The sequence below is a fragment of the Psammomys obesus genome, unplaced genomic scaffold (assembly GCF_907164565.1).
Source record: "Psammomys obesus unplaced genomic scaffold, mPsaObe1.curated_primary_1811, whole genome shotgun sequence".
Taxonomy (NCBI): Eukaryota; Metazoa; Chordata; class Mammalia; order Rodentia; family Muridae; genus Psammomys; species Psammomys obesus.
Genome location: NW_026596088.1, coordinates 4540074 through 4555833, shown reverse-complemented (window position 1 = coordinate 4555833; position 15760 = coordinate 4540074). Strand labels below are relative to the sequence as shown.

General features: G+C 45.3%; 1 protein-coding gene across 6 annotated transcripts in view; it reads right to left on the bottom strand.

Moving 5' to 3' along the window:
• Arhgap17 (Rho GTPase activating protein 17) overlaps positions 1-15760 on the bottom strand; it is an 84818-nt gene that overhangs the window by 25932 nt on the left and 43126 nt on the right. For all 6 annotated transcript variants that reach the window (XM_055627341.1, XM_055627337.1, XM_055627340.1 and 3 more), the window contains exons 5-12: positions 14933-15044; positions 14659-14735; positions 11864-11975; positions 8280-8348; positions 8042-8123; positions 2508-2635; positions 1202-1313; positions 589-670 (exon numbers count right to left, since the gene is read on the bottom strand). In XM_055627341.1, the coding sequence (XP_055483316.1) occupies positions 589-670; positions 1202-1313; positions 2508-2635; positions 8042-8123; positions 8280-8348; positions 11864-11975; positions 14659-14735; positions 14933-15044 (774 nt within the window). The remainder of the gene's footprint in view (positions 1-588; positions 671-1201; positions 1314-2507; positions 2636-8041; positions 8124-8279; positions 8349-11863; positions 11976-14658; positions 14736-14932; positions 15045-15760) is intronic.

Genomic DNA, 15760 nt, shown 5'->3' with positions numbered 1-15760 from the left:
CACACACACACACACACACACACACACACACACACACACACACACACGGTGAGGACAAGATCAAAGAATGGGTGGAGCTTTGGGGGCAGACAGGTCTCCATCTGGATGCCAGCTCTGACAATTGTCCAATGAAGGTGACAAGATCATGTACCTGTCCTGGATGCCCTATGCTTGTTAAGAAGGCAGGACGGGTGGGGCAGAGCTTAGCCTAGCGGAACGGGAAAACACTGTTACTGCGAGGAAGGCTCCCATCCTATTGCTGAACAACTGAGCCTGCAAGCAGCAGCGCAGACACTTATCCTATAATGTATGTCCCAGCTGCAGAACTGTTTTCCTTATAAAGGGGTTTGAGACCAGCCAATTCACTAATGTGGGCGAAGCCATACCAGTTCAAACAAAGGCATCATCTATGAGCTTTCTATGCTAATAATACTGAGTATGTTCACTCTGGATGTAGGTAACGGGGCCATTACACATGCCATTATTTCAGTGTCCAGTTACAACCTCTGAGAGTACAATGGCTTACAAATGGAGCACAGTAGTACTTTGTTGCTTTGAGCTTTAAAACTCTGAACACTTTAAACTTACCTTGCAACTTGTGTCCATTCTTCATACAGACTGAAAGTCATTAAGGGCTCAGGCAATTCCCGCAAATAGGACTTCAAAGCACCTGAAACCATGAACACACTCAGTATGCAGTGGAGCTACAAGCTGCAACGCTCTGCAAATGAAAGGTTCTCACAGTCTTCCAATATGCACAGGACAGCAGTGCTTAAGACAGTGAAACCTCACAAAGGAAAAAAGAAATTCAGTTCTTTGCAAAAATACACAGAGAGAGCAGTGGAAAATACAATTAATTAAGGTAATTCTATTAATATATATAATTTCTCCATGTAAACGTAGCCCATGGGTGTGACAGGAAGAAATATTTCAAGTAAACCTTCAAAATAAATACATGCAAGCTATCTTCACCTTTGCTTAATAACAGGGAGTGGGGTGGGGGTGAGGAGGAGAGAACCCAGAAAGAAGAGAAGAGGCATCTATGTGTGCAAACATGCAGTACATATTAGGAGATTTAATCAGGGGAGTCTTTCATCTGACCACCCACTCCTCAAATGACAACTGTCCGTTCAGCTGATCTGAGCTAGGCCCTGCTTGCCACTGTGGACAGCTGGGTTTGCAGACGGTCCCTGGAGCTCACCTGCCACAGCATGGGGGTCTGAATAGAATTCATCCAGGTGAGATGTGGAGCAGTCCAGGGCAGCTTTCAACTTCTTTAACTTGGAGGCTCCAGCCCCAATCCGGAAGAGGCCCTAAAGACAATAAAAAGCCAGTAGCATAGTCAGACGGAGTCTCACCCGGGGGAACTTTGGCTTGCTTGTGAGAGCCACAGTGCCCATCTCACAACAGCACTCCAAGGAATGAAGAGTGCTGTGTGTCCCCAGTGCACGGTGACCTTCTTGATGCTAGTTCTTCATCTGTGAAAAAGCTTTTTTATTACACAGCACTGACTATTGACTACTCGTATTTCAGAAGATGTTATTTTAAAAAACGACATCTCAGGGGAAACAGACCAGAATGTGTGTCACTTTCCCGGACCTGAATGTGAACACACAGAGAACCAACCAGGAGGGGAAGGTGGATACGGGGCACTGGGCCAGGATTTAGGAGACTTAGGCTTGAGCAGTAAGTCAGCAGGCTTCTCAACACTTTACACACCCGCTGGCTCTTCACTGGGAAGGAGGAGGTAGCGGTGGTAGGTGCTGACGACGATCAATAGTGCCGCTGCTCTCCTGGAAAGCGCAAGCAGGCCCAAGTGAGAAACATGGATTGGGGCTTTTAAAAGCTGAAGTTAGGCACCGGAAGCCAGCACGAGAGTTTCCGGGATGTTCTTGATCTGGGCTGGATTCGATGGTGAGGTTGCATCTGTGGAAACTTGCTGTGTCCACTTACAGAGCACCCGTTCTTCTGGACGCATGAGACTTCAGCAAAAGATTCTTTAAAGGCCAAAGCATCTTGCATTTTGACTCTAGCTCTGCCCTGGCATGAACTCCTTGCATGCTTACCTCTATAAGAGGAGGAATAAGAGTTGCCCTGCTTGGTTCATGCGGGTGTATTGGTATGGATCTTACAAAATACAATACATAAATGTACCCATTAAAACCACTGCACAGCACACACAATGCAAGACTGTCATCAACAAGAGGGCATGGACATTCTTGGCCACCACAGCATTGTCCCAAATCATAAACAGAGCTTGAAAGGAAAAGAGACAGGATGGTGAAAGGTCAAAGTACACAGCAAGCAGGACAAGTGTACATTGTTCTGGGAGGCCCCACTTATTTTATTGAATAAAGGTCCATAGACTCACTGGAAAATGTGGGTCACAGGGACAAGCTACCAGTCCATACCTCCATAGTGGCTATTAAATGAAAGTGTGTGAGGGTGGTGATCTGGACGGAGGAGGGGTCAAATGATTTGGCAGATGGCACTGGGGTGCCCCTCACCTCCTCCTTCATGCCAGTCTCCAGCAACAACATGACGCAGGCTTCAATAGGAAGAGCGATCTCACGCCCACTCCTCTTCAGGTGTTCCTCCAGGGGTGTACCGAAGGCTGGCTTCTCTGCCCACTTATCTAGAGCAGTAAACAGTTGATAAGACCTGTGGCCATCTAATGAATCCCTGGACATTTCTTTTCCAAAGCACCAAAGGACTCTCTAACAGACCAGCTGAGGCTTGGGGAGATGAGAAGCAACCAGACGTTTGGTGAGCTTTTGTTATTTACCAACTATGGGAGCACAGAGTATGTGTCAGTCAGGACAATCGCTGGGGACAGAGGCTCTGAGCATGCCACATGGGACAAGGTGCCCAGGGGGGATGTTGATGGTGCCCTTGGACCCACACCACATGCTATCGACGTATGAGGAGCCAGAGGCCTTGCGGTAAAATGCAGGCCACATCCGAGCACACTATCTTTGCTGAACAGAAATGTACTCTAACCATGCAAAGCAGCACTGGCCTTGTGGGTAGAGGACAAGGAAAAGACTCCATCACATGAAAGCAGGACAATCCTTGCCATCCCAAACAGGGCTGCATGTCTGCTATACAAGACCAAAAAGGCCAAAGTGAACAAAAAACAGGTGCCATCTGTGACCAGCAATACTGTCTGCCAATCTATATCCAGTTTAAAACCCTGAGTAGAAAGACTTTGGTGTACGTGGCTTCCAAGTAACTTACGCCAAAGCCTATGCTGATGGTGGCAACAGTGTTTTATGATTTTTGGGTCTCAGTCCCCGTTTCATACACCACAGATCTGTGGCAGCTCAGCAGTAACGTGTACAACAGTCAAAAGAATTCCGAACATGGATACGCTAAATTAAAGTGTGAGGTTCTAGGCTGGTCTGGCCTGTGGGCACTGCAGAGATCTAGAGCTTCCTGAAAAGTACACAGAAACCAAAGAAAGAACCAACGCATGACCCTGTTCAGCTAAGGAGGAGTGTTCATCCTCCCCAGGCTCTGATGGATGCCCCTCCTGTCACCGCCCTGCTATTGGAGGCCTGGATCTAGACAGGGCTGTCCAGTGACACTTCCCTCCCTGTGGGGAACGGGGTCTGTTATACCCACACAGAGAGGAAGAGAGAAAAACAAAATACTACAGATCCACTGAAAATAATGAAAAATAAAAAATAATGAAAAGTTCAAAAGGACAGCAAGGAGTGAGGAAAGATGAGAGAAAGAGGTGGGGACAGTGGCAGCAGACAAAACACAGACCACGGCATCTGCCACTCTCAGTTCCTTGTCCTGTCCCAGAGAACGTTCTAACAGGCAAAGCATCTGGAGGACCGGTCTGTCCCACAAGATAGAGGTCTGCAACAGTTCTCTGAAGGCTGGATCTTACCTACACAGCTCTGTCCCTTTTATCTAAAACAATGTCAGTCCATCAGGCTCAAAATGGCCATGTGACCATTCTCTGAGTGGATAGAGAGGTACTTGAGTTTTGCACAGGTTATCACCTCTGTGACTTGTCCAACCCTGAGATGCTGATGTTAAACAGGAGATAGATATAAGCCAGGAGGAAGGAGTCTAACACCCTACCCAACTCCTGTTTCCTGTTTATGCAGTCTACTGTAAAACCAAAACCATGATCGTAGCTATTCCATTAACACAATCTCAATTTCTAAAATAGCAAAAATGTCTTGACAGACAATCATGAGTTCAATCATGAATCTTGAACATTCTCCAGAGGGAGTTAGATGTGAGCTAAGAAAACAGCAGCAGCATTTTAGTGGTTGAGTCTCCTGCTGGTCAGAAGGCCCTGTGGTGAATGTCCTTGAGGCCGCACACGGGGTCATTACTGCTCACCGAACATTGGGAGGCTGGGGCATTTCCCTACACACACGCGCCAACGCAGGGTCTAAGTCTGCCCATTGTGAACTTGTCCAGAGGATTACACAAAGAAGAACCCTAAGAGGGAGATCCAGCCCACCAGGATTTGGGATGAGAAAAGCCCATCCTTCCCCATAAATATGCACCTACCTCATAAACATTTACAAAAACTTCAACACCAGCGACTCAGGGCCCGCTGTGCTGCCTCCAGCTTTTAGGGTAGCCTACTGCAATTTCCCTTTGGAGAGCTTGTCCTGCTAAATAAACTTCTACTTAAGCTTTTCTCTCTCCACTTTCCTTTGAGAAAACAAGAGCTGAACCCCCCATAACACTGAGAGATGACGATCCTCCAGTCCTCTCTTGGAATAAACACCAAGCAGAGTATGGCTTAACACCCACTTTGGAGAGATAACCACAGAGGGAACAAATGAGAACGTCTGGCCAAGACACAGTTCCAAAGGCAAGTTCCAGTTCAAGAGCTGGCCCTCAAATAACAGGCCTACAATATGTCAAGTACTGCAGCAGGCACACAAAATTCTTAAGGAATGCCTACTTACACAGTAAGAGCAACTGGGCTGTGAAGGACACAGAACACACAGACAAACATGTAACAGCCATTAAAGAGACAGTGCTACGGTGTGGCGATCAATGGTATAGACAAGGGTCGCAAACACAGCTGTTCGGTGTGGGCCAGGCTGGAGAGCCATGGCTGCAGCCACTCTGTGAGCTGGACGGAGATTTCCACAGGGGAAAGTACGCTCTGCTGAGATCTTTAAAATGCCCAAGAGAAGACAGAGGCCAAGACTGTTAAAAAATGTCTGGCTTTTTAAAAGTGGCAACTCATTTAAAAAAAAAAAAAACCACACAAAACTTGAATGAGCTTTGGCTGTTTGCGACTTCTGGTGTAGACCATCAACGTGATAGCAAAGTATTCAGTGCTGGCTGCAGTGTTTAGAGAAGGCTCCTCAAGGGAAGGGAGGGAGGTGGGCACTCACAGGCATCAAGAAGCAGACAAGCACATGTGAGGGAGTTGGCTGGGAACAGCATGGAGACACAAGTAAATGAGGGTGCACAGGGCTGGTGGGATAGAAGGATGGTGGAGCTCAGTGCCACCTACCCAGACCCAGCTGCAGGTGTGCAAGAGGACAGAGTGACAGCTCCCAGGCTTCACAGCTGCAGCGAAAGGCACGTAACAGAAGACAAGGAGGGCAAGATGGCTGGGGCGGGAGATCCTGGTGACAAGGGAGCAAGATCCTAAGGAACTAACTGATGTGTATGGTATGAGACAGTGATGGTGGTTGGTAGGGCTGTCAAGATGAAGGATTTCCAGAGAAAAGGGAAGAGGAAGGGACGGAGAGAGGAAGAGAAGAAGCATTGGAGGGAGGGTGCGACAGGAACAGAAGAGGAGTGAGGACAGACCTCAGAAAAGGCTGACTGCTAGGTGGGAACAGAATCAAAGACACGTGGAATCCTAACAATAAAGAAAGAGTGAAATTAGGAAGGAGGTGTCAGCAGATACGGTGACCTGGTCTGTGTCAAATACCAAGATACGGAGAAACAAGTCCCTGCTCCTTGGGCAACTGTAATTTCCTTTAATAGCTGAGTGGGCACGGGAGCCGAACTGCAAAGAGTTAAGGATAAGAAGGTAGACAGCAAAGTGAAAATTCATTCAGAGTCTCTCAGAAAGGGGAGGAAGCCAAAACCAAATGGGCATGAGTTCAAGACAGGAGGGGGCTTGAATAACCACTAGCTGACTGAAGGGGATTACTGGAGTCCCCCAGGCATGGGGACAGGAGGATCCCATTGCATGAGGTTCCACACTGTGATATGCTGAGTCTTTCTGAGAGACTGCTCCTGAAAAAAAGACCGGGCTAAAAGAAAGGTAGGTACAAGGTCAGGTGGAGGTGAGGGGGTCAGATGGTAGCCAGTGAGGGAGTGGCCTGAGAAAGACAGGCACCTCCTTCATAGCTGTGCTCCTCACATGCTTCTCTGCTACCATGACTTTCTGTTTATTGCTCTGGGGAATGAAGAAATACAACCTTCTTGTTTATATTAACATTCAACTCTTCCTGACAGAGCGTTCACCATTCAAGGACTAGAATGATATCAATACCTTGTTGCATGTAAGGGGGGCATCTCACACTTATTCTCAATGCACTGAACTTGACTAGCCTGCCCCTTGAGAAGATGAGCATGTGCTGCGGAGACTCAATCTATCATCCAGGAACTGGAAAACTGGGTGATTTAGGACAAAGGGCAGCTTGTCCCGCAAAGAATGGCCAAGTAATGAGATACACTGCACTGCACTGCACCTGTGATTGCTCAAGACCCAGTCACTCAGGCCAGAGGAGCTCGAATAGGGCAAGGCATCCAGACACACAGAGTAAGTCACCAGGGCTTCTGAAGCTTAGGGGAAGACATGGCGTCTCTAGGAAACCTGCTGTTCACACATCAGTGAACACACTTGCCCACCTTGCCCACGTGTTTGCCACGCTCAACTCCTGGCCAAGATCCTCTTGCAGTATAAGCCCAAAGGCTACACAGGGAAATGTATGCTCTAAAAGTCAGCTCTACGCATCAAACAAAACTACAGAGTCCACTCTCTGTAACTATGGGCTAACAGAGTCAACAACTGCAGACCAAAGATGACTGGACAAGGTGTGGGCAGAGAGCACTTGCCCTCTAAGGATGGAACAAGACCTGTGTTCCACCAGGCCTGCAAGGGAAAGAGAGAAAGAAGAAAGACAAAGACTGGAAAAGGCTGACCTGTACTGAATATGTACCGACCTTCACTTTCTTACTATTCCCCAAAGAAGGCATGATGCAACTATCTTCATTAGCATTGAGTCACTATAATAGACATTATAAACCAGCTAGATGTATGGAGCATGTGTGGAGGGTGTTTGCACACAATATGCACTTTACATAAGGGACTTGGAAGTGTGGGACTTTTTGTTCTGGAGAGCCAACCTCCTCATGGACACCAAGGGATAAATGCAGTACAACCGGAAGATGACAGACTAACTCCTGCCTCAGCAACTCCTGCCCATGTCTGCTGATAACTGTTCTAATGGTAAAAGAGAGAGAAGTAATAGCAAGAACTGGGGTTGGAGGAGACGATAAATATCCAGCTGAAAACTAAACACCAGGGGAGAGTTCAGCACACCAGTGGACAGAAGGGTTGTGGGCTTCAGCAGAGCAGACTAACATAAGAGCTGGTGGAGCAGGGCCTGAACAGGGCTAGACAGAGGCCTCGTGATTTGATCACAGTTACTGATGTGGCGTGACGGGCTGGCTTGTCAAAGTCTTCCTTTGTAAGTCTGGAATACTTTTCTAGAACAGACGGATGCTTCCTATGGAACAAAAACTGACTGGAAAGGGCAATTATAAGGCAGAGGTTTTCAAACCCATGGAAGAAGCAGAAAGGCTGTTTCTCTTGAAGGGAAGGTGTTGGAAGTGCAATGCTCTGTTAGTGTGTTAATCCGGGTTTAGAAGAAATTAGAGAATGCAGCAAGAAAGATGAAATTATGCTGGGAAATGCTAGGCAGAGAGGCTTCATCCCAAGGAAAGGCATGCAAAGGAGCCAGGGTGAAGAGAACAGAGGCAGAGGGGGCAGAGCAAGAGGAGGCATCAGCGGATACACAGGTTACATTACCTTGATGGGCGCGCATTTCGGGAAGGGCCTTTTCTAAGACTGCTAATGCTTTTCTATGGTAATCTGCTTGGGCTTCTAATAACTGAGAACAGACCCACATTCAAAAACAAAAGTAACGTTAGCATTGGATGGACACAGACACAATGGTTGAGCAAAAATGAAAATGAACTCTTTCAAAAAAGCGTAAATGATTCAATTTCTATAACATGTTAACATTCAGTCAAGAGAAGGTGCTTACCGTCACGAAGAACTTGCCGTACTCCCCTTCCTTGGCCATGAAGTTGTACATATCTGCTGCAAGTTGATCCTGGTGAGAAGATTCGTCATCAACATCACTCAAAGAAACTGGTACCTGACAACAACCTCTGGGATTTCTTAGATCAAATAAAAGGGATGAAAACAGTCACAGGTGGAATGCCTAGTGACGGAATCCAGGTGGGCACTGAATCACAGCAAGAACTTCCGGCAGTGAGATGGCTCAGTGGGTAGAGCACTTCCCTCACAAACATGAGGACTTGAGTACAGTTGGGCGCTGTGTGTATCTCCTACAGCAAGAGGGTGGACCAGACAGGACAATCTCTGGAAGCTTGTGGGCCAATGAGCTTTGGGCACACAGTGGTAAAGGACAGAACCTGCCTCAGACAAAAGGCAAAGCATGGGCAATGCCAATAGAATCCTGATATCCCCCACACACACCAAAAAAGAAAGAAAAAAGAACAGGAAAAAAATTTTTTGAATCGGCATACAAGGAAATCCAAGTGTAAGGATTAGTGTTAATTATCAGTTGACAGGGTCTGGAACCCTGTAAGAGACGGGCGTCCGAGCACCGCCACCTCACGAAGCAATATTCACCCTGTAGGAGCCTGTGAAGGACTGTGTTAATTAGGTTGAGGTGGGTGGTCAGCTAGGCAATGACATTCATCGTTCTCTGCTTCCTAATCGTGGTGTGGTGTGATTAGTGGCTTCAAACTCCTGCCATCTTGACTTCAATGCCATGATAGACTGTACCTTTAAGTGTTAGTCAGAATAAGCCCTTTCTCCCTTAAGCTGCTTTTGTCAGATGATTTTATCACTATAACAGAAAAAATAAAATAAAATACCAAGATATATGCTGGCACACCTTTTAGAAAGTCAAGTTATTGAGCATGATTTGGCATTGTTACCATTTGAGTTCTGGGTAACAAAAAGTAGGGGAAAGATCATACTTCTATTGTCATATAAATATAGAAATGTGTATGGAAAACCCCCGAGGTACTAGAAACACTAGTTTGCTGTTAGCAGCAGTAGATGCTAGGCAAAGAGAAAGAAACATAAAAGAAAGTCTTCACTCTGTACTGACACTTTTTAATATATAAATTTATTAACTTATGTAAAAATTGCTGTTATTTTTATTATCTTGCAGTAATGAATGAATCTCAGGCCTTGTGCATTCTAGACAAACCTCTACCACCGAGCCTACCATCTACTTTTTATTTTTAGACAAAGTGTCACAAAAGTCCTAGGCTGGCCCTGAGTACTTTCTGGAGCCCAGGCTGGCCCTGAACTTGTAATCGTTTTGCCTTAGTTTCTCAAGTAGCTGGGATGACAAGCTTGTACCATCAGGACAGAAATTTAAAGGACAGATTTGGTACTTGAATATACATTTTTAATGTGTATAGACATATATATATATGAAACATATCGGAAAACTTATAAATATAACTTGAGTAAGCTTTTTAATGTACCATCTTCTATTTTTCCCAACAAGGTGTACATTTCTCTTATTCAGAAATGCATATTAGGAGCAACAAATATCCCTTTAGAATAAATGAGAAAGCAAGGAAGTAATCTGCTTGGGCTTCTAATAACTGAGAACAGACCCACATTCCTAAGACCCACATTGCCTAAGCTCTCACCTTGTTCCTAACAAAAGAGAGGAAAAGAAAATAATGAACAGTCAAATGCTAAACACAAACTAAAGCTGGGGACAGCCTGTGCCGCCCGACATATTGGAATGTGGCAGTCTTGTAGGCTCAAGGGTCAGAAAATCATTAAGCATGGAGCTTTGATGAGTTAAGGAAAACTACAAATCTGTAACGCATAATAATCTTCTTTCTTTCTTTCTTTCTTTCTTTCTTTCTTTCTTTCTTTCTTTCTTTCTTTCTTTCTTTCTTTCTTTCTTTCTTTCTTTCTTTTTCTTTTTCTTTTTCTTTTTCACCAAATCTCACCATGTAGCTTTGCTGTCCTGGAACTCACTATGTAGATCAGGCTGGCCTCAAACTCACAGAGATCTACCTGCATCTGTTTCCCAAGTGCTGGGATCAAAGGTGTGTGCCATAACGCCGGACCTGCTTAAGGATAGTATTTCTAACGAATTATATCCCAACAAAGGGGACAATTATAGTAAGTTATATCACATCAGTACATGGAGAGAACTGAGCAGTGTACACGGACTGGGCTGGGTCTACGAAAGAATGATGTGTATGAGCCTCAAAGCTTGTAGCCAAGGATGACCTTGAACTTCTGATTCTCCATCTCTTCCACCTCTCAAGCGTTAGAATTACTACTCTCAGTTCTGGGACTGAACCTAGAGCTCTGGATTCCAGCCAGCATTCTACCATCTACTACACGATCCTTTATAAACATAAAAACTATGATGCAACTCTTGAGGTATGTTTTCATTTTTACCTGCAATACTCAGTATTAACAATACTTTAGAGGTCAAAATTGCTCTCTTTAGGGAGGGATTATAATATTATAAACCAAAATATAAGAGTCCCAAAACAGTCTAGGAGAAAAAGACCATTTAAAAAAAAAAAAAAGAAAGAAAAGAAAAAAGGAACAACAGCGGAAAAAAAAAAAAAATCAAAGATCCCAAGATTCACCAAAGACTTGTTTCTTTACCACCCCTAAAAACATTTTAATAAGTGTCTGTTTACATGGTTAGAGGATAACATCACTTAATCATCTAATCATTATGGAATTTATAAACCAACTGTTGCAGAAAAATTTTAAAACTAATCCTTCCTGCCTGGCATGGTGGTGCATACCTTTAATACTAGCATTTGAGATTAAGAGGAAGGTGGAGATCACTGTGAGTTCAAAGGCTAGCCTGATTTACATAGTGAGTTCAAGGGCAGCAAGGGCTATTCAGTAAAACGGTCTCAAAAACCAAAATCAAAATCAAACAAAAGATCCTTCCCTTAGTAAATTAAATATGATCAATTTACTATGTTAAATATAACCAATTTACTATGCACCAGATGTCATGTTTATATTAAAAAACTTATACTAATACACTGCTCTCTCTTCATACTGTCAGGTCATGTTAATTGTAACTTTATATTATATTTATTTTCTTTCCTCTCTCTCAACTGATTATTTTAAATAAGCCCAGGCAAGTTTTCTTTAAATATCCCACTTGCATTTTTTTAAGACTTGTTTTAGTTATACTTGGGTATATGTATGTGGATGTGTCATGTATGGGTATGAACATTGGAGTGCAGGTGTCTACAGAGGCCAGATTCCCTGGAGCTGGAGTTCGAGGTGGTTGTGAGCCACCTGGTGTGGGTGCTAGGAACTCAATTTGGGTCCTCTGCAAGAGCAGTATGGACTTTTTAACCACTGAGCCATCTCTCCAGACCCCACTTTGATTTTTAAAACTGTGATTTTTGACTATAAAATAATGTACAACATTAAAAAATTTAAAACCATTTCAATATCATTCATATTATTCTGACATGAAGTAGATAAAACACTGAAAAGTTTAAACATGACTTTTTACCCATTATACAGAAAACAGCAGGTGGCCAAAGGTCTAGCCTGATAAGGGGATTTCCATACCTTGCACTGTTCAACTTTATTCCCAGCTTCATCCATCTCTTCCTTCAGGGTATCTATTTTGGATGGAAGCCCCTGAAAGTTGGTTCCTGAAGACTTGTGTGCTTGGTTCCACCTGCAAAACAGGGGAAGAGCCAGACTGAGAAGGAGCTGTGCAAACTCAACTAGGAGTCAAGGCTAAAGAGAACTTTAGAGAGCCCCTTTCCCGCAGCCCGACTCCCCTGGATGGGAGCTGACTCCCAGGAGGTGTTCTTCTTGCTTATGTTTAGCTTCTAGAATAGAAGCAGGCAAAAGCAGGTACTAGCTTCTCCACAAGGCAGGACTCTTGTAGTGCTGGGGGTGGCACAGCCAAGTATATCATGTGTCACACAGACACCACTGCTGGAAAACAATCTTTTCTGCATGGTGCAATCATGGAATCCTATGAGGCACCCTCCTCCTGGTTTGATCTGGAATGTTCTCTATATCCTGAGAGCAAGTGCCTACTCTTGAGGACTTCTTATGATACACTGTTCTACCATTTGAGACCCATGTTTGCTTTTAGCAGTGAAAGCTAGAACTTCAAGCTACAGCTATGAAAGTATTTCAGATACACATAGTAACAGCAGAGTGGCAGGAGAATGATGGGTCTGTAACATTATTTTTGGTTTTCAAATATGCTTTGACCCATTTGAATACAGATATGTCTGGTCTCATTAAAAATTTAAACACAGATTCTATGCAGACACGCATGAAAACCCACACTAGCAACTTATTAGGCTTCTCAGTCTGCTCCCCTATTCCACAAATGCTGCAGTTCACCCCCTCCCAGTCCCAGTAAGATGCACAGAAAGCTTCCCCAGTCTACAGAGGCAACACAGCCAGTGCTGAGTTTGAGAGAAGCACAGAATTTGAACTGTGACGTGTTGTTTGAAGAACAACTCTAGCTTAATCTCTGCCTAGACAGTCTCAGCTATTAGCTGATGAATACTATCTACCTTGCAGAACTAGGACAGGGAGTATGGGAGGAGACAAGCAGCTGGGCATGGCAGCACACACCTGGGATCCCAGCACTCAGGAGGCAGAGGCAGGCAGATCTCTGTGAGTTTGAAGCCAGCCTGATTTACATAGTGAGTTCCAGGATAAAAAGAGCTCTCTGTGAGACCCTGTCTCAAAACAACAGAAACAAAAAGGAGGGGATGGGCATAATCGCTTGCAGTGCACATACCACAGGCGCTCACTGTGTGAGATACCATTTCCTTCAAGGACAGCAGAGCCACAGGAACAAGTAAGGGCAAACAAGATCACGCAACCACTGTGGTTTTCCAATAAATGAGTACGACTATGTACATAAGAATCAGTGTTGGAAATCCTAGGGTACATGTGTTTGAGACGTTGATGCCCCGACAGGTAAGTGAGGGCACACACAGCCTCACCAAATTAACCAGCAGACACTCTTTCTCCCGAGCAAAACGACTTATAGTGAGGCATACCCCCGGTCTGGCTGCCATGCAGGGTTCTAGCACATATGCGCACATGACAAAGACACAGCAGACGCCTCTGTCAGAGTTCTAGTCCTGCCACCTGCCACCTCTAGGGCGTGGAGTAAATCATATGGATGGCGTGTGTGGGCCCCAGCCTGTCTGCTGACAGTCCTCTTCACAGAAGCAGAGGGTGTCTGCTCTATCCCGGCCTTTCCAGCTGGCTGCAAGGGACCTCTGCACTAAGTGAAAAGCAAGCAGTATTTGCTGAAAACGAAGAGGAGGAAATAGAGCAGGATCGGTGGAGTACCACAGAGCATGAAGACTCACACCTGGCAGGTGTTAGTGACACTCAACCACATACCGTAGGTGGGCGCTGACTCAGAGATGTTTCCATGCTGTCTGAGAAGCGAAAGAACTGCAGCAGCGCCGCAGCCACTGACTCTAGAGCGGAAGCTGCTCTCTGAGGAGTACTGCTGTGAGTGGCAGAGAGCCACTCACCCATGGAGCCACGAGGACTGGGAGAGCCCACCAGCCCTGGACTTTGTATCTAAGGTTTCACAGAAGCATGCACGCATTGCCCATGTCTCTCTTGTTTTACGAACCCAGTTATTTTTGCAGTGCTGGGAATGGAACCTAGTCTGCAAGTGCTCACCACTGAGCCATAGCTGCTTTGTGCTGTTAGGAAAGTAAGGTGGGTCACAATCAGCAAATGTGGGGCGCAAGGTAACCACCTGGCCCTTTATAGGGGTCTGTTGGCCACTGTCATACAGTAAGAGAGAGGACTGGGTTGTAGGTCCTTCTGTTTCTGTTCCCACATACTACAGAATAAAGTCTGTAAATCATTGCTAAAATAAAGGCAGAGGGGCAGGTCATATGCTCAGGTCATACAGGCTCCGCTGTACCAGTACACAAATGGATCAACAGCCCCATGGCCCTAGTTCTCCAGGGTTCGTGGGACCTTCCATTTCTTGACCATGGAGGGTTTAAGACTTGGTGAGGCTCTTATAAGCCTGTTAGGATCCTAGATCTATTATCCCTCAACTCCAATGTCTTCAGAGCTGTGATCTGAGAACTGTCAGCCCCAAGCCTTTCTCCTACGAATACATTTACTTAGTTTTCCTAGTGCTTTTTTCTGCTTCCTTTCCTTGGTGGCTCACTTAGTTCAGGGTGTTCGAATAACATCCCCACTGCCATCCTGGGAAGAAATAGGCTTAAAGGAGGTGAGCATGGCTGCGATCTTGCCAGTGACTCAGTGTTTGGCTCTGCAAGGCTCAAATGCTGATCACAGGACAGAATTCTGCTGCCACCCTCTCTACTTCCAAAGCATCACCTTACCTTGCTCTGACTGAGTCCCAGTCCAACACCAATTTAGCAAGCTGTTTCCTTTGCTTTTGGATGTTGGGAATCTCCACCTGGAAGAACAAACCACATAGATACACCTGGGGATTCTAGCTAGTCAGCTCTTTACAAAGATTTTATTTTAGACACAAACTTCCCGTACTTCCCCAAATAGGTCTACATTAAAGCTTCTGATTACTGTTAAAATTTCACACATACATTGACCATTTACTATCTGATCCCTGCCAGGCCAGGCAGCACAAGCACCCACCTCAGCTATGCTGTAGAGAGGGTCCACAATCTCCTTCTCAACAAAGACTTCGTGCTGTGAGAGCTCAAGAGCCAGCTGGTTCTCAGCGTCCCCACAGGTCTCCAGCATCTTCCTTTAGGGACAAGATACCCAACAACAACCATGAGCTCATTAAACCAGGTACCAAGCCGTCACGTGGCTGCATTTTGCTCTGGGACAGGAACACAGCGGAGCACTACCCAGCAAAGCCTTTACAATGCTGTACATGTGGGCTATCACCTAAAATATAAGTCCAGATGTGGGCTTTAAAGGTAAAATGAGTGGAGACAGAGAGGTGGCTCACTGATGCAGCTCTTGCCCAGAGTGTCTGAGGCCCTAGGCTTCCGTCTGAGAACAGGAGGCTGAAGGGAAGGAGGGAAGGGCTACCTCTGGCATGTCCTTAGTGTGGGTCCAGATAAAGTGTGAACAGGGAGGTCACAACTTAGAAGAATTGGGTTCTCAAGTTAGGTGAAAAGAGTTCTCAAAATACCCTAAAAAAGTTTAACACGTGCAAATGTCACTCATTACATGTGGTTTTGTGTCTGTGAGTGAGTCTAGCCTTAGGAGTTCTTCCTCTAGAGTCAACACAAAAACTGGGCCTCCAGCTTACAAAGTATAGATGTGGGTTCCACTCCAGCAGCACACAAAGCAAGGTTCTGAATTGCAGATGAGGAGGCTGACTAACATTTACAGACCGTGAGCACTGCGATACTAGAACATCATACTTCCTTTTAATTTTCTTTAAACATACAGCGGATGTAACCCCAAATGGGTGTGCAAATGTGTAACTCCACTGGCTCAGTCCTCCCT